The 22,010-nt window shown below is 44.2% G+C and overlaps 1 protein-coding gene across 6 annotated transcripts in view; it reads right to left on the reverse strand.

Moving 5' to 3' along the window:
• Nucleotides 1–637: 637 nt before the first annotated feature.
• Nucleotides 638–22,010, reverse strand: part of LOC144114267 ((Lyso)-N-acylphosphatidylethanolamine lipase-like) — a 52,842-nt gene continuing 31,469 nt past the window's right edge. For 2 of the 6 annotated variants that reach the window (XR_013310990.1, XR_013310989.1), the window contains exons 6-9: nt 17,210–17,326; nt 11,354–11,423; nt 5,684–7,291; nt 638–5,611 (exon numbers count right to left, since the gene is read on the reverse strand). Coding sequence is in view for 2 of the 6 variants with exons in the window: in XM_077647885.1 (XP_077504011.1) it covers nt 7,115–7,291; nt 11,354–11,423; nt 17,210–17,326 (364 nt within the window). In the remaining 4 variants the exon portion in view is untranslated. Of the gene's footprint in view, nt 7,292–11,353; nt 11,424–13,698; nt 13,772–17,209; nt 17,327–22,010 lie in introns of all 6 variants that reach the window. The other 4 variants (XM_077647885.1, XM_077647886.1, XR_013310992.1 and 1 more) reach the window with 3 other exon arrangements.

Genomic DNA, 22,010 nt, shown 5'->3' on the forward strand with positions numbered 1-22,010 from the left:
CTCAAGCGAAGTTCAGCGTGTGCTTGGTACTAAATAAAACAATAATTGCATGCTGCTTAAAAGGCAACAACGGTAGAGCGCATATTATTCATGACCATGTAATAAAAAGAATACCTAAAGATATCGACAATCTGCCTACCCATACCGAGAATTTTGCCTAATTGGCTACTGCAAAATTCAAAAGCAGATACTCTTGCCCTGCTTCCTTGCCTTGTGTTCACCTTTGGCCATTATGGGTATCAAAAAACACCAGAGCTCTAATCACAACAATGAACTACTCGACTATCAGTTGCAAGACCTCAACTGCTTGAGTCCAACCTTGACACGTCAGCCTAAGCTTTCATACCATAGCTTTTGCAGTTCTTCTGTAGCTAACTAGTCTAAAATAAACTGACAAGTAGTGCTAAAATGATTACAGGCTGTTCCACATTCCAACACCATGCACTTCTGCGAAAACCAGGGTGTGGTATGACCAGATGCAACAGCAAGTCTGTTACATAGTACGAGCATGTTTGCTTAAGCCAAATATGAACTCCTGTAGTTAGGACATGTGTAACTAGTCATATGATACAGGATATGCAAGATTCTCAAACCCTCTCCTACCAATCGTCAGTTGGTGGCCTATGCACAAACACACTCAAGTGGTCTCAACGCTTTTATTAAAATACAGAACATGGATAGGCACTGTACTTCAGTAGGAACAATGTTGTCTGAAAATATAATGCCCAGGTACTTTTCATAGCCACTACTGACAAGCATAAATCTGGTAAAGACCAGTACTTAGAAACCACGTAGTTGTCGCGGAAATTTATGACCCAGGTTGGACCGTGTAATAACTAGACCAATAAAAAACTATAAATCACTTCATAACTACACACAGTTCTCAATGTGCACACATGCCAAAAATATGCACAGCAGACGTCACTGTAGTGAACTCCAGTGTTTTAAATGGCAAAACACTTCATGGTTCCAGGACTACAGAAGTGCATGCATTCCTTTCTTGTTAATCAAGCGTGTAAAATCAGTCAGGCACAAAAGTCAATGCTTCAAATGGCAACAGCACTCCATATTGGAATGGAAGAGTGCAAAAGACAGAGGACAAGAGCTAGTCCCATGTTTTCCTTTTCATCTGTTCTGTCTTTTGCGCTGTTCAGTTCCCAAGATATGGAACAACACACACAGATTTCCATCTTACGGCAGCGATAGTGTTAACTGATTATGCTGCTGCTATTTTCTTTTCATAATTAAATGACTTTTTCCCTTCAACTTCTCCAGACATTCATGCATACTGGTGCACACTAGAAACAAATACTATATACTTTGCAATGCTACGAGCCTTTTTAACCTTTAAACTGAATTATTTTCAGCCTAACAATGAACATGCTGGGTCCCAGTTTGTAAAGCATCATAGTGTCATTTCAGAACCGTGAAATGCATTTATTTATTTAGGCATGGGCACTTTTTTTTTAGTGGAGCTTAAAATAAATTAATTCTACAAAAACAAAAGGTGTAAAACTAATGTTGTACCAAGGAAATGTTTACGAATCCACATTTCCCCCTTTTCTTCCTCCCATAAACTTTTCTCCGCTTGCACAGTCATCTGGATCATTGGTACTTGATTGCCCATTCAAGGCCTACAAAATAACCGAGAAAGAGTTTTTGCGCTGTCAGATTTGCCATTTAGAATGCAGGATGGAAAGCAGTGTCTGCAAAATGGAGCATAGCGTTGATATCAAACGATGCTCTGGTAATTCCCTCTTACATTGATGTGCTTGCCTTCAATTGGAAGTAAAGTCTTACCATGCTTTTCTCATATGGGTTTAGGTTAGCTGTTTTTACACATTGCCTCAGTTCATCTGCTTTGCCTGTGGTACAATAATACATTTGGAGAATGCAGTTTTCGAAAACAATTCACAAGCAACAAGGAAAAGAAAAGGCTCATCAAATCAGATCCTAGCAAAATTTTGCCACTTAGATCAACAAGGAAAAGAAGATGCTCATCAAATCAGATCCTAGCAGAATTTTGCCACTTAGACCATCTTTACTACAGTGAGGCTCTACACACACAATCAAGCATAAACATTAAGCATAAAGCACAGAAAAAGGTAAACAAGGATGCAAAGAATGTCAGGCTACTGAAGTAGGTCACATCATCACAAAGAGACTGCAATCATGCAATGCCCAAACCTCGCAACATGCACTTGTTTTTTAGGGGTGTGCAAATATTATAAATTTCGAATAGCGAATTGGATATTCTTGTATTTGATTTGTCAAACAAATCAAATAGTGTGTGTTCAAAATTATTTGAATCGAACTGAATATGCTCTAAAGTTTTCAAATGCCTTTTGAATAACTGACGTGAAGGTCAAGGAAAGCCCAAAGAAATTTTTTTTCAGTGACTGTTCCAAAGCCAGGGCCTACTCCGATGCTACACAGGATACTGCCGCATCAGTCTGCGTGGGATAGAGGGAACAACGCCATGATGTGGTCCGTTTGAGTTACGCCCTTCATGATGTATACATGGCCTCAATGTTTGGACGACACAGCAGGGCCCAGCCATGACCAGCAAACCCCGATTGGATGCCCAATATCGAAGGCCATAGCTCAGGCCCCTCTGATCTACTCAGATATGGCACTACATTATTCACTGCAGTCATCAGTAGCAAAAGGTAATTTTCTCAGATTTGCACCTTTTGACAGCTATAGCTATAACTAGTTACAGCACTGTACTGCAGCACTGCCACTAGTGCTTTGTTGATTGTAGCAAATATTCGTAAACATATTTTATTCATACAGTCAAACCCTGCTAACACGAATGCCGCTACAGCGAAGTATTTCCGATTCCCCGTTAGCATGCAATACAAGGCAATGCAATTATTTTCCCCTACAACGAACAATTTTCGAAGTGAGGCTCCGCTTCAACAAAATTTTCCGAGTAAAGGGCCGATATTTTTTTTTTCTGCGCGTCCACACGTGCCCGTATCTTGTTAGGTTTCACCAAACACAGCTGCTGAAGACAGCGCTTTCAATAGCGCAGCTTACATTCCGTGGAGAATCAGAATTAATATGCAGTCATGTACGCATAAAGATGCGATGCGGCCCACGACTGCATGAGATGGTATTGCCTATGGCCCAGACTCCGTGCTTGCGAACCGCGGTCGTTGGTGCAAGACAGCTTTCGACTTTTTCTCTCACTTCGCTGACGAAGGCATAACGGAAATGAGTTCTACAGCATTCATTTCAGTGTGAAGCAATCGTATCAACGGAAATTGGTGAAAATGTTAAAACGTTATATGATAACCAGTGGCTAGTTCCAAAGCATTTTTTCCGAGGCTTTGCAGAGCACGTTAAGCGTTAGGCCTAGCGACAGCGAGCAAGCAGTGCACAATGATCGCTGTCACACGGCGCACCGGTGGGCGGCACGTCGTTGCAAGAAGCCCGACGCCAGCTAAGCCGCCCTAGTCTCGCTTTTTTGCCACAGGCAAGCATCGTGATAGCGTTTTTTTTTTCGACTGGTGCACTCTGCTATTGACCGAATATAGCCACTGCGAGTGTCGGCCCTTGACGGATGTCTCAACAAAACGTCACTCCACCGGTATGTTCGTAGCTGGCATCGCAGAACGTAAAACGTCTTCGAAGAATCGAAGCAACTGCATTTCTGGCACGTCGTCTAAAGAATTTATTTTGACGTGCATGTGACTGCTACTCAACGCGCAGTGATGCAGGTGGGCGCGCGCATACTCCACGCTGAAGTGCCTCCAGACAGTGCGGTCCAAGTACAGGTTCTCGCACGGCAAAAGCAAGGGCGCTTTTAAAACGCGTTCGGGAAAAAAAATAGTTTTGGTAGCAAACGTAGTGGATGTATTTGAAGTACGGCATAGCGTGTCGTGCTTAGGATCAGCAATTGCTAAGTCGTGTGTTCAGGCTATTGATAACAGTTTCAAACAGCAGGTCCAGAGGCTTAAGTCAGCAGGTTTCCCTAACTACGTGATTACACTAGCCTGCAATAAACTCCTGAAAAAGCTTAAGTCATTCGGAAAACCCTATCCACCAGAGCCTCCCAGTAACGAGAAAAGAAAGTGTGCAGTAATTCCGTATGTTCACAGATTATCCCACTGATTAAAACAAGTAGGCACTAGTATGGGGTAAGGGTGCTGTTTTCAGCTCCCCAAAAACATGGAAAAATCTGTTCTATGGTCGATAGGAGAGCCAGATTAGAAAAACAAAAGTCAGGAGAAAGTAAAAAACAGTGCAATATAAAACACGGGTTGCTGTTTGCACCTTGTGCCGAGGGAGTGGTATATGAGGTACTGTTCACACGCGGCAAGAGTTATATAGGTCAAACTGGTAAATGTGTAAACACACGGCTACGCCAACATAATTCGTCTTTAAAGGGGGCTCCTTCCTCTAATTTGGCTCTGCATTACAGAGACTGCGAACTTAACAATTCTAGCCTGTGGACAAAAATGGATGTGTACCTCTGTTCAATAGAACATTCTGTACAGGCATTCCAATCAGCTAACAAGGGAATTATCTGAGGCTTATCATATTCACAAAAACTCAGACATGTGCGTCAGCGCACCATCTGTTGTAATCCATGATTGTGAAATTCGGTATCTTGGTTCAACACAGTGATTCGTTTTGTCATTTTGGGGGTAGGCGCATGCGCTGCTGGCTGCCTTGTGTTTTTTTCCAATAAACTTCAGTTGATAGTAGCACTTGTCCTTCGTGTCCCCTGTCGCAGCGCTTTCGAAAGTTTTCATGGATGTATTTATTACGCGATTTCAAGATTTTCGGAGTGCCAAGAAAATCGCCACGACGCCGATTTCGAAATGGCGAAAGACCAAAACTGACAAATATGTGTAAAATAATCGTTGTTCATGAACCATCTGGTCCAATATGTCAATTTGTGGCCCGATTTCATGACAATGAAGCTTCCGCTGCAACAAAATTTTTCACGGTTCCCCTGAATTTCATTCAAGCGGGAATCGACTGTATTTGATTAGCTTTTTAGTGACAATATTTGTATTTGATTCAGTTTTGAAGGAGTACTATTCACACACCCCTATTTATTGCCTTTGTTCTGAGTCTCACCCTTCTCCTGAATCAAAAATGACCAAAATCAATGTGCTTCAAAAGCCAAGATCAATCCACTATTGGCAAAGAGAATCTGCCAGTCACATATGATGAGCAAGGGCATCATCTTGAGAAAAGAAATAATGACCAATTACAAAAAAACTCAGCTTCTTAGCATGTGAATTCCTGGGCCCAAGAATGTAATGAAAAACAAAAAGGCCTCAGGCTTCTGCGGTTTTGTACAGCCCTGGACAAATTCAACATAGATATTTCTTATCTCAGGCAATGTGCACACTGAAACACACCATATTTATGACAAGTAGCACCAAACAGGAGCTGACCTACAAAATATAGTGAGCACAAATGCATTCTCTAGAAAAATTACCAGTGGCTTTGATCAAGCCACAAAACCAGAAGATTGCTTCACCTTGACATCACCTGCAGGACACCAGGGCATGACAACCACATCAGGCAGCACTCAAATGTTAGATCGGGCAACACCGGAAAAAGTAGCAGTAGTTTCTTGTTTACAGTCCTAATGCATTCCAAAGCACATGCACGCCAGTATTCACTTTTCATTACATGATGGCACCATCACTTCTCTTACTATGCAACAAAGTACATTTTTTTTTCGTTTCTCCACCATCCATGCCAACTCTGTACAGCATACAGCAGCAGTGCATCAATTACGTAAAAGAGGTTTATGAGTACCACAATAGGTTTGTACTTGCCAGAAGTTTCACTCTTAATCAGAAACAACCATATTGATGCACTCTATCCTTTGAACCTCCAGGGAATGTTATGGACAAAGCTCACCAGGCCACTCCTGGCATTTTAGCACTTATCCAGCAAACACCATAACACAGAAGTAAAGCAAATACAAGCATATCCCTTGAAGTAAAAAAAGAAACTTTTCTAGAATATATAACTTATGAAAACAAATCCACGAAGTTTGCATTTACAACAGCCTGTACCAGAGTTTGTAACAACAAAAAGTGTAAATAGAAAGTTTGCTATTACAAAACAGATTTGGTTGCTGCTACTAGCACCAGACCATTTGTCTGCATGAGAAACAACGCATGGTGGTGCACTTATTACTTTCCATGACTTGCAACAAATGAGACCAGCTCTCTATTAAAACAAAACTTTTGCAACAATGGTAAAAGCATAAAACAATGATGTAAAGAAGTAACAAAATAGATTTTGTTCAATACATTAATAGTTTGTGTTTAGTAGTTGTGTTTCTTCTGCACACTATGGTTCAAAGTAAGGGCAATCTATGTACAAGCAACCTTTATGTTTTACAAGACTCCATTAGAGAGATAAGATGAGATGGTAGCGTGCTCTGCCTCTGGCACCCTAATCAGCCCTCAGGATAGGACAGTTTAATCCCAAAGAAGCAGGGATTCAGCCAAAAAAGCCTCACCGGAACAGACACAGATGTCACAGGAATGACTAATCTCGTGAAAAAATACTGTTCACACAACTCTGCATTCAAGGGAAGAAATATAAAAGTGCGCAACAGGAAGGAGGAAAAGCAGATTGATGCACCAAAGATAGTGGAGTCTACCAGATGCACTAAATGCAACCTTGCAGGCACTCCCATACACATTCGATAAATTTCAAGCACAGCCATTTTCCTTAGTATCAATCTCTTGTCTGGAGCTGCAGCATCCAGGTTCCAAAACAGGCCAAAGGATGTGGCCTTTCATACCGCTCAACTAAGAAAGCCCTTACTCTCAATAAAAACTTTACACAAAACTACATAGCATGCATGTAAAATGCTTTCCTCCTGTACTGACCTTCTCAGTAATACTTGAAAAAGTTTAGTCTAGAATTATTTTTCACAGCCTTCTCACTGTGCATTAGGTTTCCTGAGAAACTTATGAACTAATAAAAAATAAAACGAAGTGATGACGCAGCTTTGAACTTTGCTACAGTTGAAAATATTGAACACTACTGTCTGTAGCACTTCACGCAGACTCCTTTCCTGAGTGGTCAAAACAGGGCAAGACATTGTTTTACAGCAGGCCTCGTCTCAGTGAGCAAGCTGGGACAACATTTCCCTCTGATCACGTTCTTCTTGTTCCTTTGCAGCAACCATGGACCGAATCGTTTTCTCAGCTGCATCTGCACCACGGCAGATCTTCATAACGATCTCGTTAAATTGATCAGGTTTGTCAGCAAAGATGTGATGCCCTGCGCCATCAATAATCTGCAAGTAAATATACAGCAAAGAGAGAAAGGTCAAAGTTAGCCAACATCACAGAAAAAAAATCTCTTTTTCAGTACAGAAAAGGACAACAGTCATGGTGGGTGAACAACGCAACGAAGGAGGGACAAAGTCAAGACAAGCCCTGACTAGCAACTCAGTTTATTGAAGAACGAAAGGTGGTAATATATAGCGACCGTAAACAGTAAAATATATAAAAAAACAGAAAAAACGACAAAAGGGGGTAAACAACCTATGCCATGTGCAAGTCCAGATATTGAATTTCCTTGTCACTTAATGTCACAGAAGGATTGCTGATAAACCTTTCTCCTAGATTATGAATGTGATATGCTTCCATAATTTCTCGGGTCACCTTGTTCTTATGGTAGAACAGCACTGCTGTCTTCTTGTACAGCGGTTCGCATTTGCATTTTTTGCAGCGAAACTTTGTCCCAGGAGCCAGGCCATCTTTTTCTGGTTTTCTCTTCTGTTTTTCTTTTTCATGTTTGCACTTACAGCTAGTGCAATGAGCGGCAACATGGCAAAGAGGATCATTTTTTCTTGTGCATTTGTGCTCCATTAACCTCTTATTCAGGCATCTGCCTGTTTGCCCAACATAGGCGGCACCGCACTTGAAGGGTATCTGGTATACCACATTTTCTTTGCAGTCAACGAAGGGTGACACATGTCGAACCTGGCAACCAACCTTCTTTGTTTGTTGTGCCTGCGAGACTTGTTTGCACATGCATTCACTTTTCTAGGGGCAGAAAATACGACATCGACGTCGTACCTGCCCGCAACCTTCTTGAGGCCGTGCGACATGCCATAGCAATAGCTGTAAGTGCAAACACGAAAAAGAAAAAGAACATAAGAGAAAACCAGAGAAAGATGGCCTGGCTCCTGGGACAAAGTTTCGCTGCAAAAAATGCAAATGCGAACCACTGTACAAGAAGACAGCAGTGCTGTTCTACCATAAGAACAAGGTGACCAGAGAAATTATGGAAGCATATCACATTCATAATCTAGGAGAAAAGTGCATCAGCAATCCTTCTGTGACATTAAGTGACAAGGAAATTCAATACCTGGACTTGCACATGGAATAGGTTGTTTACCCCCTTTTGTCGGTTTTTCTGTTTTTTTATATTTTATTGTTTATGTTCACTATATATTGCCACTTTCGGTTCTTCAATAGACTCAGTTGCTAGTCAGCGCTTGTCTTGACTTTGTCCCGCCTTTGTTGCGCTGTTCACCCACCATGAATGCTTACCAACTCGCCCAAATTTCAGCTTCACTCAAAGGACAACAGTCCCAAGACGACAGGAAGCCCAACTGCTTTATGGGCTCAAAGAAACTGCAGGTCATTAGCACATATGCACAGTACCCAAATAACAGTCAGAGAAATAATTCGCCAACCTGATGGTGCCGTCATATGCTGCCAGTTCCGGAAAAATGGTGGCATGCATTACAATGTAGAGCCACTCACTTCACCACCAGTTCATTGCCCTTGTCACATTGTATCATGTTAGTGACAAATTAACGGTGCATGAACCTATCTCTCTCTCTCTCTCTGTCTCAGTCTACATCACAGCACCCAAGCGATCGCGGTTAAGCAAATGCCGAACACTGTATGTGCAAGTGGCTTGTAGAACTTCATTTAATGATTATATGCCTAGTGTCCTACCTGCAAAACACTGCCTTTCTGCACCCGCTAGTGCAGGTTCAAGCGGTCCTAAACTTCTCACGAGCAAGGGTTGTGTTGTATGCGTTGAGTTTTGTGCGTTTTTTTTTTAATTCGATCCCATTGACTACACTGTAATTCTGCAAGTTTTGCACATTGTCACATGAAAACCACTGCACATAATGAGAAATGTGATTCCAAAGCTGACGTCAAGTGTCTAACGCTTTATGACACTTAACAGATAGCAAATCTGCGTAGTATCTTACATTGTAGGACGGCAGAAAAGTCAATGTTGAAAAAAATATTTCCACCATTAAAAGGACGATTCTGAATTGTGGAGTGAAATAAACATATTACGTTGACAAATTTCGTTGACAGCGTTGCACTTGATGTTTGAAGCGGGGTATAGCTCTTCTTTACTGGCAGATTGGATGTTCATCTTTCAAGTTTAAAATTCTGCTTCACAATGGCAAAAGCAATAGTGTGTGGAATTTATTTGACGCCTACGGCGGCACAGTGGCAACCAAGCCGATGTGCCTGCTGAGGCGAAGATGTGCTCCACCACAATACACGGAGGAGAAGCCGCAAAGCCGGAAGCATGTACGAGCCACTTCCGGAAAAACACAGACGTTTTTTGTGGGAAGACAAGGAAAGCACCCTGTTCGCTGGTTAAAAGAGATGTAAAAGTTTGCACACATCGAGTTAAAACCCATAGGTTCGAGCTTAGCGCAAGCTAATTAAGAGGAGAAACAGATAACAGATTACGATACTGTTTAGTAAGCTGTACTGCCAAGGCTCCGAGCGAATACACGCATCTCTGCTGGCATACGTCGCAAGCTGCGGCCGCCTGCTTGCATATGTGCGAGTGATTGCGGTGCTCACCACACACAACCAGGCGTACATATAAAGACACTAATCTGCATGATTTTTGGGAGCACTGGGAGTGTTTCACTACGCCTGGACATAATCGTGATGTGCAGTGGTTTTAGTCACGACGGTCGAGCGGACAATGTAACTATGTCGTCGCCGCGTCGATTGAGTGACAGCCAGAAATATAAGAATGGCCAAACTTCTCTAACTGCAGCTTCTCAAAAGTTGCGAATGTGGCGTTCAACTTCCAAACGCTTCGCGAAGGCGAGCGAGCTGCTTGTGCTGCTATACACGCATTCCCATGTCTTCGATCATTCAGTTGCAGCGTGTGAACTGCAAAATATTACTCCTGGCTATTTCCATGCTAACGTCACGTACATATGGGATTTTCTACTGTGTGCCGAAGTTTGCTCCATGAACATTAAGGGTTTCCTAACGGCGAGCAGTTCACTCCAGTCGAAGTTGAAAGCACGCCCCACCTTTGCTCGTGTGTTGCGACGGCTGGGCAGGGGCTGTTCAGCTCACGCTAAGCTTGAACCCACGGTGATTTAAACTCGACGTACATGAACTTTCGTGAGAACACAAAGCTGCGGGCTCAGCCATAGCCTCCTATATTTTCCATGCCCGGGCATCGGCTCAAAAGTGGCCGTCCAAGGAAAATCAAGGCTACCAGTGCTACTTGCGGATGAAGTGTGAGGAGGTCAGGAGAGGGTTTCACTATGCACCAATGGGCGCCGGCTGCTGGTTCGCACGAATTTCAATATCTCTGGCGCGAGCGGGTTGTCTTAGGTTGTCTGCTATGCGAACGCCTCATCACGGCCAGCGGCAAAACTAGGCGCGCCGCGATGAAGCAGGCGATGAACGAGGTTTCAGGTATTTTCCGATGCGAGCACCTCTTCAGGGCAAGTGCCTCATTCATCGCCCCACGCATACTTTTGCCGACCACCGAGAAGCGGCGCTCGCAGCCTTGACGAAAAGTGTGATAATCGGCATTCTTTGATCTTGTCGCCGATGACCAGGCATGGAAAATATAGAAGGCTATGGCTCGGCGCTTGCCTAGTCTCTTAGTCTTCCATAAACAGCGTTAATTTGGCCCAGAACTGGATCGTTCACACTTCCAGCTTGCTGGTTGCTGGCTCATTTATATTGCAGTGGAGCACGCGTTGACCTCAGCAGGCTCGCTGGCTTGATCGTCGCTGCCATACCAGTGTACTTGCAGTGTACAGAATGACCAATTAAGTTTTGATGTATATGGTACACCAGTCCTTGGTGACCACATTTTCTATCTGTAAGAGATCTCCCTCCACTTTCACTCATCTCAGAGTTGTTGAGATCTCGGCACTCTTTAAAAAAATTTATAACACTGCCTACAAAGCAAAGCAAGACAAGTATTTATGAATGCTCCACAATAAAAATGTACAACACAGAACACTCTCAAATGATGCAGATGCCTGTGCCCATCACTATTACACACAATAAAAAAAGAAAAAGTAAAAATAGAACGGTTCAGAACTTGCCTCAACATCCACTTCACTTTCTGGCCTAAGACGCTGTACACGAATGCCAGGCTGTTTGTCAACCCAAGACCTAAAAGCACATACAAAGAAAATAGAAGCACATATATTGGAACCTCAAGTAACATAGTGTTACAATATTGAGCTAATAAGGGCAAGACGGTGAGCATCCTGTTAAAGGGGTGGAAATGACAAATTTTTCGCTAGCGTGTTCTTTGTTTCAAACACTGCTATTGTTCCAGGACACGTGATGTGTGGTCCGCAATTCAGATATGTGTGGTAAATAATTTATTATTGCATTATTTGTACTGAGCGATTTCGGTTTCGGTTTCTGAGCACCGGGGTCTGCTGTGACGTCATGATCAGGAAAAAGCAGCAACCCTGGACACGTGGGCCCTAAAAGTTGTGACACACGGACTGCTGCGTCGTCTGCTCTCGTAAACGTACCGCATACCAGCGCCTTTTGAAATGCCACCAAACTTGGTTGGTACTGCGATATGCTGAGAAAAGCCAAGCGAGCAAGGAACGACACCGAGTTCTGAAACCAAGCGGCTCACTTGGGCCGATCTCAGACGGCATACCGCATATGCTAATGCGGTTTCTGCGTTGCATTTCGCTTTGCCACACTACAGCGATGCTCGGCGGGCATCTGTATCAGTGGCTGAAAGCGTCAGTCGGCCGATGCCGTGGCCACATTACAGCGACATGATGTCTCACTATTCGTGCCGACCAACACCCGTTGCTGTCTTAACTTCGCTTCACCCACACAGCCGCGCTGCGCGACTGGTCAGGGTCCCGTGGCTGCTGATTACGGTATCAGCTGCCCGCTTTTTTCTGCTGCTTGTATAGCAAACAGCCCATGTATTCATTAAATGAACGCCTCAAGATAATTGTTTCATGCGCGAGTGCATAACTCCCCAAGGAATGCGCCCATGAAGACGACTGCACCTCAGCACTACATTTGTTAACATAGATCTGCATCTGTATACAGGCAGCAATTGCGCATTCGTTCAGCATGGACTGCAAGTTGCATTCTATTTAGGTTAAGCAATCTCTTTTCTTTTGCACTGGTTGTAAATTTACTTGTTCACGCGGTACAATAACTCTGCAAGAATCGCCGAAGAATGAGAGTGCCAGCCTGGGGAACGCTGCGGCCAACAACGCCAGGTTGTTGGCCGCATGGGAACAGCATTTCTCGCTCGCTGCAACTGCCTTTTCCAAAGCGTCCGGTACTTGACTTTAAATTGGTTTATCTAAAAGTATGTTCGGCACCGATTTGCGATAATTAAAATGACTGCATTTGTTGTCCTCAAGAAACACCAGCGACTGCTAGCATGCCGGACGTCTGCATTGATTGGCAGACTGGGTCACACTGCCTAGGAGTGGTGCTTCCTGCTTGATATATTTGCGTTCTAAAATGCAAGCAATACTTGATATCAGGTGAATGTTGTCAAAACTATGCTTGATGACCATTTATATTCACTATAACTTGCGAACTCAACTCTCCACAATTGCCGACATTGCACATACAACACCCGCAGACTCACTAGGTCCATTTGTACCGCTGGTTAGCGGTGAAAGGCGAACATATCAAATGTAGTCATTCGTTTCACTTATTCGTAGTACGGAGAAGGTGTAGGCAAGAGCAGAGGTGGCCATCCTCACGAGGGCGAACCCACATGAGCGAGAGGGAGGATGGGCGCATGAAATTTCATGAGAACGAGGGTGAGAGAGGAGACACGGTGAGGTGAGGGCATGGGAGGGAAGACACGATGGGTGAGGAAGGCACGATGCACTGTCTGAGGGCGAGGGTGGTAGCCCGAACCATGTTCCGGGCGAACGTTTTTTGTCTGTGCAGCCCGTTATGAATTCTAGTTTTAAAGCGGTAGTTCTTAGGGTAAAGGTTCCCGGGGAAGACGCAGTGCACTAACAAGGGGGCACTGACTGGGCCGTGCGGGTGGCCGCCGGTCCAATGGGAACCGTGGTACCGCAGTGAACATTTTCATTATCAGCCCCAAGTCTGTCAGATGATCAGAGTGCAGAGTAAAACATGTGGAAATTATACCCAGTAAGGCTGTTGAATTCCTAAGTTCTAAGACTTGTTTCCCGGAACGAATTGTGATTTCAGCTTAGTGATGTTTCAAAGACTGGCTGCAACACAAACAAAATGCTTCTACAACATTCCACTGTCAAATCAAAGCTGTTGGCGGTGTTGGTGGGGAATTTTTTCATTTCCCACAGTGAGTAGATGAATACAGTCGTGTCTTCTTTCTATTTTCGCTGAAATTTCGGTATAGGAAAGCAGTACCGCAAAATCTGGTGGGCAAAGCCAACCACTGTAGTCTTACCATGGAAATAAAGAAGCAGCTTAACCATCTTGGTCTCAATCATCGCTCGCTCTGCCTTGCATTGTACGATGTGCTAAAAAGAAAAAGTTGTACTGCTGTGCAAATAAAAGAAACATCTCTTGGTTTATTTCTGTCCCTGGCGAGACGTGTGACCACGTAATCGCGAGCCTGATTTTATGAACCAAATTTATAGAAGGCATGGTAGGGAATTGACACTCAGGGTTTCGGTAATGCGTAGACGTGCAAGTAAAAAAATTACGGCCCGTTTAGCTTCGAGTTAACCACGAATTATCGTGCGATGGCAGCATTAGCCCTGGTTTTGCATGGTTTACGTTGACTGTCTATACTTTCGCTCGACCTGAACTGGCTTACTTTGGTTGATATATCATATTAAGTGAGTGATATTGCGTCATTTTAGACTTGTACTGCGGTAGAACTGGTCATTCTCTACATTCACAGATCCCTGGGAGTGCTGATTCCGCTTCTGACGCAGAGGTGCAACGATTAAGCCACGTGCCACTGCCCTGCGATGGCAGGTGCTGGCATCGCAGGGGCTTTTGAGACCCATGTTGTTCCTGAGGAATCTCTAGCGACTAATCATTAATTGAACTGCCACGATGGGCAGTCTGCTCACAATCCGGTGGACAGCTAGTGATGACGTCACAACGTCACGTGATCAAGGTGCCCCATGTGCTAGAAGCAGGCTTCCAACAGAGTGACAATCGCTTTTCGGAGGAGTGGAAGCGCTAGGGTTCTAAAATGGCAACCACAGGAATCATTCACTCCAGACTCAGGGAGTTAGTGATTACCATTATTTAGCCCAAATGCTGCATTTTAGCGACCCGTTTGAAATTCAAGTGGCATGATTAATGTTTTATCTTAAGTGACAGCATAACAGCCTCATTGCAGCGGAAAGCCAGCATCGCACTGAGGGCAGACACTAAAGAAAGAAAAAAACTTCATAACTGGGGGAGCGGGATCCAAACCCGTGGCACTGCTAAAAAATCAGTTCAACTGGCTGCTGCTTCAGACCACTACGCCATTGCCACAGCTTTTTTTAAAGCGTGGTATTTATTTTATTACATTGAAAATATATTCTATTTATATTAACTAATTTATGCACAAAAGCTTTAAGGAAACACCACGAAATACATTGCAAAACGAGAGCAACAGAGCCCCAGCCACAAGGTAAGGCTGAGCACATCACCAAGAGGGAGTGCCACTCCGGTCGGTTCATACACTTCCCTCAGATGAACAATCAGTTGGGAGAAATCTTAACATCCATCCTGTATGAACTACCGAGCTCTCGAGCTGTGCTAAATGTCGTCATCTTCATCACGTGCGCGTGTTCACACGTGTTAAACTGAAAGTCTCTCGCACTGTAGTTTGAAAGCGTCGTCTTCATCGTCTTCCATTCATGCACATGGAAGCGTCATCAGACAAGTATTCAGCAAACCACACGAAATGGCAGGAGATTGGAAGCACTGAAATCCAAAAGATCCAGAGATATCGCAATGTCATCAGGTAGTGGTAATTAAGTGACCTACAAACTTTTCTTCTTCTGAGTCTATTCTTTGTTTAGCACTTACTGTAATCGCCTTGTTAAACGCTTCTGCACTGCTTCCTAAACATTCTTGGAGTACATTAGTTTTTCTACAGAGACACAACAAAGTGCTGACTCATTTTAGCAGTGCATAGAAACGATGAAATGTTATAAGTGCAGGGCACATGTATGCATGCAGTGCGTGGCAGAAGTAAAGGCAGAGTGTTATTTTGGGCCTCAACTCGTAAATGCCTCGGTTTTGTCTCACGTATTAGCTCAAACAACACACACACACATACGCACAACAAATTAAGCATTTAGCCTCTTGTCCAATAGTGCCTTGAGGGCTTATCTTATATGTTCATTACTCAGTAATATCGCCAGAAGTTGCAGACTACAAAAAATAAATGTGGGACCCATGTTACGACGACTGTTAGTGAGGAGGAGGGAGGGCCGACGATGTGAGGGCGAGGGAGGGCCAGGAACTTTTTGAAGTGAGGGTGACGGAGGGCCGGATAACTTTCCAAAATGAGGGTGAGGGTGAGAAGGGCCACGGATTCAAAAGTGAGGGTGAGGGAGGAAAAGTAAAAATGAGGGCATTTGGCCACCTCTGGACAAGAGCAACTACTCATCGTCTTATCGACGTGAAGGTTTTGCTTGGCTGCTGAATGCTGGCACTGGCTGGTGCGTCAGCAAAGGCGTATTTGCCGATCAGCACACCAACTGCCGAATCGCTGACGCAGTGCCTGGCCAATGTCACACGTCGCCATTCATAGTACACCACTTTACTGTGCTATTATGTCACTAATATTTATTGATATCGTTCCCACGTACGTCTAGTTCCCACGGCTATACGTCAGCAACTACCATGCTAGCAATGGGTCTTGATCGTGAGAAAGAGCATTTAAGGACTCTTTGGAGCTGAAGTAAAATATATTTTAAGTGTTGGTCGCATCCAATACTCTGTTATGGGTGACCTTACATACAGAGGAAGCCCATAATTAACAAGCTTTTATAGCCTCAAAATTTGGTGACTCAACCCGTTTAAGATATATACGAAAGAAGCCAAAAGTCACAGATACCATACAGTTTCTCAAAATCATCCAAGAGAAAAGAGGTACTGCAGTCGTTCATCCACCGCCAGTAGGCACAGGAATGCCGGAGAATGCACACTACGCATTTGGCTTGGATAGTTGGCTACTATTGTTCCGCGAACTAAAGTCACGCTCATTTTATGTTTTGCCACCACACACTGGAAGGTAAAGTTTCACATCCTTTACCAAGCTTCAAGCTTCAGAAATAGTTCTTTTTTGTACATTGAGCTCTCTATATTTTGATGCCCTTTGCTTGGGCTCGCCTGCATATTGTTCACAGAAATTTCAGCATCCACTTCTAAGGTGAATATTGGGTATAACTGCATTTTCACTATAATGACATCTGACTTAAACATGGTACAAGCTAGCCCAGCTATTCCACCTCAGTTAACAAAGCTACCTAAATGGCTTAGAACTACTACCTGATCTAGACACAATCAGCCTCAATTTCCGGAAATTTGCACTCATTTCTACCTCACATTCAGTGAAAGCCACGCATCTGTTTTGCTAGTAGGTGTCAGTCAGCAAAAGCATACACTGTCAGAAAAGTGCAGGAGGTGCACAAGCAAGATAAGCAAAGACAAGCAAAGACTTCCTTAAAGTGGACATTCTTCCCCTCCAGCAATGAGTATTCAAAAGAAAATCTGTATGTCCTGGCATGCTACAGGTATGCTGCAGCAAATATCCCTCCTACAAACAGACACAGTACATGTGCAGATTGTGTTCTCTGATGCCACTCATTACAAATCAGAGCAGTAGTAGCCTTGCAGTATTCACCTTTTGATGCAAGGAAGTCAAATGCCGCTACAGAAAAAAAAAAAAAAGCAACCAGCTGGCTTTCACAAACTAGGCCATAATCGAAGTTGTCACTGACCTTGAGCCATAGATGAATGTCATAGGTACACCTTGATGCAGCTCTCCAATACGGCTAATCATTGGATGTCGGGCCCACCCATACTGTGTCATCATGGCTTTAAATGCAGATTCTCCGCTGAAAGTTACATGAAAACTTTATAAAGCACTGCACAACACTGTGATGGTCAGTGCAGTTAACGAAACAACAACGAGCCATATGATCAAGAAAAACAACAAATCACATGAAAAGGGTAATCTAATCATTAGCCCATGAAATTCTTACCCTATTGGCTGCATCCTGCTTTGCTTTTCTTTCAATATGAAATTAAGACCAAAAATTTAAATAAATTTAAATGTGAAAAGTAATATAGCGACAACCTACCACCGCCTCCTACTTGCAGATATTTGTAAAAGCCCCACATACAATTGTCTTAATACCTTTATTTTTGATTCTTATAACACCCCCAGACTTACACAAATGAGCTCTAACTTATTTTTAGCCAATACTAATTATCTGCACTTTCACTGCATGTGAAGCTCAATTTCCTCCAACTATCACAGCACAACAAACCTCACCCAAGAATCTTAACATGAAAATTTTCTAAGATGCTCGTTACATCACAGGGCAAGCTGAACAGCTTAAGCCACTACACTGTGCTACTGCAACATTTGTACAAAGCTAAGCAAACAATGTGGCCACATATGTGGCATTGTGGCCACCTATTGCAGGAGCTCTTCATCATATGTAGGGGTTGGAGTTTTCAGTTTAAACGGAAAAAAACAACAAACATGTATCCAATAAATTTTTTAAAATTCAGTTTTGACTGAAAAATGTCAGTATTCTTCAGAAGTATTCCATACTTTTCTGGCTACTCAATACAAGTTACAATCGGTCAAGAGAGAGATTAACAATGCGAAAGCCAGGAGTGCGATAAGACAGCAGGATCTTTGGGACAAATAATCCAAGGGCCGCATTTTCGAACGATAGACTTCATTTTCCATTCATTTGGTCCTTTGCCGTAGGCTACTGCTCCAAGTGACAAAGCCTATGCAAGAAGACATCATGCTGGTCGTGGTAACATTTCACCCATGATGCCACTTGCTTCATAAGCATGCTCATTGGCTATGTCACACTGGTGAACCGGCTTTTCTGGTTTCTGGATTTTGGCTGCAGTCACTTAATTTTTTTCCAAGCATAAACTTTGTTCTTACGATGTGTCTGCTACTTTCGCAGTTTGGTCTGTGAGTGAAAGCAACAAATACACTTGCATTTATCATAATCAGATAAAGCTATTCCAACATAAAGGAAACTTGGCAGAAAGGCCTAGTTTTACTTGCCCAAGTGATGAAAATGTATATGTGTGTTACCCCCTGCTGCTTTTACCAGTTCTTTTCTTGTTCATCGCAGTTCTTGCACAACCGTTTTTAGAAATAAAGAGTCTATTACATTTTGGTCTTACTTCTAGATCACTTAAATTCTACACTGTTTACTTTAGATGATAGTATACAGTCGAACCCGGATATATCGAACCCGCACATTTCGAATTATTGGCTATATTGGACACGAAGATTATCCCTTGAAAATACTATATAAAAGTATAGGACAGTTGTGTACTATATCGACCTCCAGTTTCGCCGGCCATTAGATATTTCGAATGCTGCGCCGGGCCCCTGGGAGGCATGCTTTCCCCAAAGACACTCGCATCTCCGCTCGTACAACGCGCGGCGCAGGAGGTGAGCGACGACGTTTGCAAGCCATGCCTCCTCAGGAAAGAGGGAAAACCGGTCATAAGTGAGGGCAGCACCTCCTCACTGAAGAGGGAGACGAGAGAACTGGAAAGAGCCACGCGTGGCCTCCGCAACAGAGCACGTGCGCGCGCCGCCGGACCCGGTCGCGGAGGCCACGAGCCAGGCGGTGGTTGCGCCCGCAGCGCCCCACGACTGGCACAACTAGCACCAATGGCACATTTGCGCTGAGTTTACTCCCTCTCTCTCCTTCATTTCTCTTTGTGCCTCCTCGACCGATGCCAGTCGACTCATCGGCCAGTGCGGAGCGTGTCACATTTATCTTGTGTGTGTCTCAACGTGTCGATTGTAGCGTGCGTGACTGCTGTCATCTAGTGAGCTATGGCATCTATGGACACAAAAAATCTGCACTTCGCAACAAAGCTTGAGGTGATCTGGCGCATCGAGAATGGCAAAAAGAAGTCCTCTGTGGCACACGCATTCGGCATTCCGTGGAGCACTCTAAGTACGCTGTTAAAAAACAAGCAGAACATCACACTCAAAGCAAGTGAGCAAAGTCGCTTGGCAGCATGTCGTGTGCGCTCTGCTGCTTTCGACAAAGTTGAGGAGGCTCTGTATGCGTGGCCTCTCGAAGTCCGAGCGAAAAACATCCCTGTGGATGGCCCCGTGTTAGGAGAAGGCTAAATGGTTTGCCACGGCCCTTAGCGAAGAGAACTTTCGCGGTGGCACTGGGTGGCTGCAACGGTTTAAATACTGCCACGGCATTGTGGAAAAACCCATTTCAGACGAAAGTGGGGCTGTCAGCAGACAGGAGATGCAGCAGTGGCTTTCAGAAGAGCGGTCAAAGATTGCTGCAAAGTTTTCGCCTGCCGAAATCTTCAGTGCAGATGAGACTGGTCTCTTTTGGCAAATGCTGCCAATTAAGACACTCGATCTCCGTGGAACTCACGTCATGGTGAGAAAATGAGCAAAGCGCGTGTTACAGTTCTGCTTGTGGCAAACATGGATGGCTCGGGCAAGCTGCGTTCGTTTGTTACCAGAAAGAGCACGTCACTGCGCTGCTTCAAGAATTGCAAGCAACTTCCTGTCCGCTACGGCTGAAATAAAAAGGTTTGGATGACACGCCAACTTTTTGTTGAATGGCTGCAGGCTTTGGATGCCGAGTTGGGCAGGAGAGGCTGCCAAGTATGCCTTCTATTAGACATCTGCTCAGCCCATTAAACAACTTGCAAGCTGCAGAACATTGAACTGCCGCCGAACACCACAGCGAGACTGCAGCTCATGGACCAGGGTAGCATAAAGGCTTTCAAGGTAGGCTACAGAAGGCGACTTGTTCAGCGACTCCTTATAAACCTCCGCGTGGGAACTGATCTCAAGATTGACCTGCTCGGTGCTATCCAGATGATTACCGGTGCTTGGAACGACATAAAACAGGCCACAGTAGCCAATTGTTTCGGCAAAGCAGGCCTTGAAGTGGCTTGAGATGAATGTCCTGAAGCTTTGGATGACGATGATGAATGCTTGGAGGACGTGTTCCGTGCTTGTGCCATTTTCCCAGCGTCGTCCCGCCTGAACTTACCATTAAGGAGTTCATCAACGCTGACAGCAAAGTTCAGGCTGTAGCTGACCTCGCTGATGAGGATATTGTGGCCAAAATAGCTGGCACCCAAGAAGACAATTCCAGCGACGACGAGGACAACTGACGAGATGTGCCCGTGCACAGCCGCTGAACTGGCATCAGCATTTAGCCTCATTCAACGTTGCTGCGGCAAAATGGAAGATACCGGGCTGTCGCACCTGGATAGCCTCGAGAAGATTGTGACTAGTGCTTTCAACTTCATTATTCACAGCAAAAACCAGTCAAAAATTGGAGAAGTGCTTTCAGGTTGTGTGCCCGGAATTTGCAGTTCATGACTCTTGCAATCGGTAAGACACAATTTGTCATGATCTCGAGTGCGGGTTAAGCCTCTGTCTGTATATCGAATTTTTGCTATATCGAACTATTTTCCGATCCCCTTAGAATTCGATACATCCGGGTTCGACTGTATTGCATTGTAACTACTACTCTAAACATCGCCATTTCTTTGTAATTACTCGTATATAAGCTGACTGTTCTTGATAAATGAACCAAGATAAACTTTATGCGAGTATTCAGTGCACAGGCATGTCACACATAACACCGGAAAAAAAAAAAAAAGTTGCACTCTTATATAAACATTGAAAAACCACATAATTTTAAAAAATAAAAACTGAAAAGTCCAACCCATTATCATATGACGCCAAGACCATGTGTAAAAATAATGCCAAGACCAACGCAATCATACCATACAGGTTTCCAGCATTAACTTTCATCTAGTTAACGACAAACTTCTCATTACACCTTCTTGCAACAATGTTGTAAAAGGGCTACTGAACAAGAGACTACCAAACACATCAAGGGAGACAGGGGGTGAAAGGTTTTTAAATTAAATTAAAGGGGTGGAGACACCAAATTTTTGGTTGGCGTGTTCTTTGTTTCAAGCGTTGCGTATTGCCCCAGGACATGCGATACACGCTGCACAATTCATATATGTGCGGTAAATAATTAATTACTGCATTCTTTATACAGAGCGATTTCGGTTTCTGAGCGCCGGGGTGTTGTGCGACGGCACTACTACGGAAGAGCAGCAACTCTGGTCACATGGGCCCCGAAAGTTGTGACGCACGGATTGCTGCGTTGTCTGCTCTCGTACACATGCTGTGCATAGCAGCGCCTTTAGAAATCATGTGCCGGCAAACTTGGTCGGTACTGCGATATGCTGAGAAAAGCCAAGTGAGCTAGGGACGACACTTAGTCATGAAACCAAGTGGCTCGCTTTAGCCGATCTCAATCGGCATACCTCGCGTATGCCAACGCGGTTTCTGCATTGTATTTCGCTTTGCCACGCCGACACCAATGCTTGGCGGACGTCTGTGTCGGTGGTCCGTAGCTGACCCTGGTCACATTACAGCGACACGACGCCTCACTTTTCCTGCCGAACAATACCCGTCCCTGTCTTCACTTCTGCGCGACTGCTCAGGGTTCCGTGGCTGCT

The sequence above is a fragment of the Amblyomma americanum genome, chromosome 1 (genome assembly GCF_052857255.1).
Source record: "Amblyomma americanum isolate KBUSLIRL-KWMA chromosome 1, ASM5285725v1, whole genome shotgun sequence".
Classification (NCBI taxonomy): Eukaryota; Metazoa; Arthropoda; class Arachnida; order Ixodida; family Ixodidae; genus Amblyomma; species Amblyomma americanum.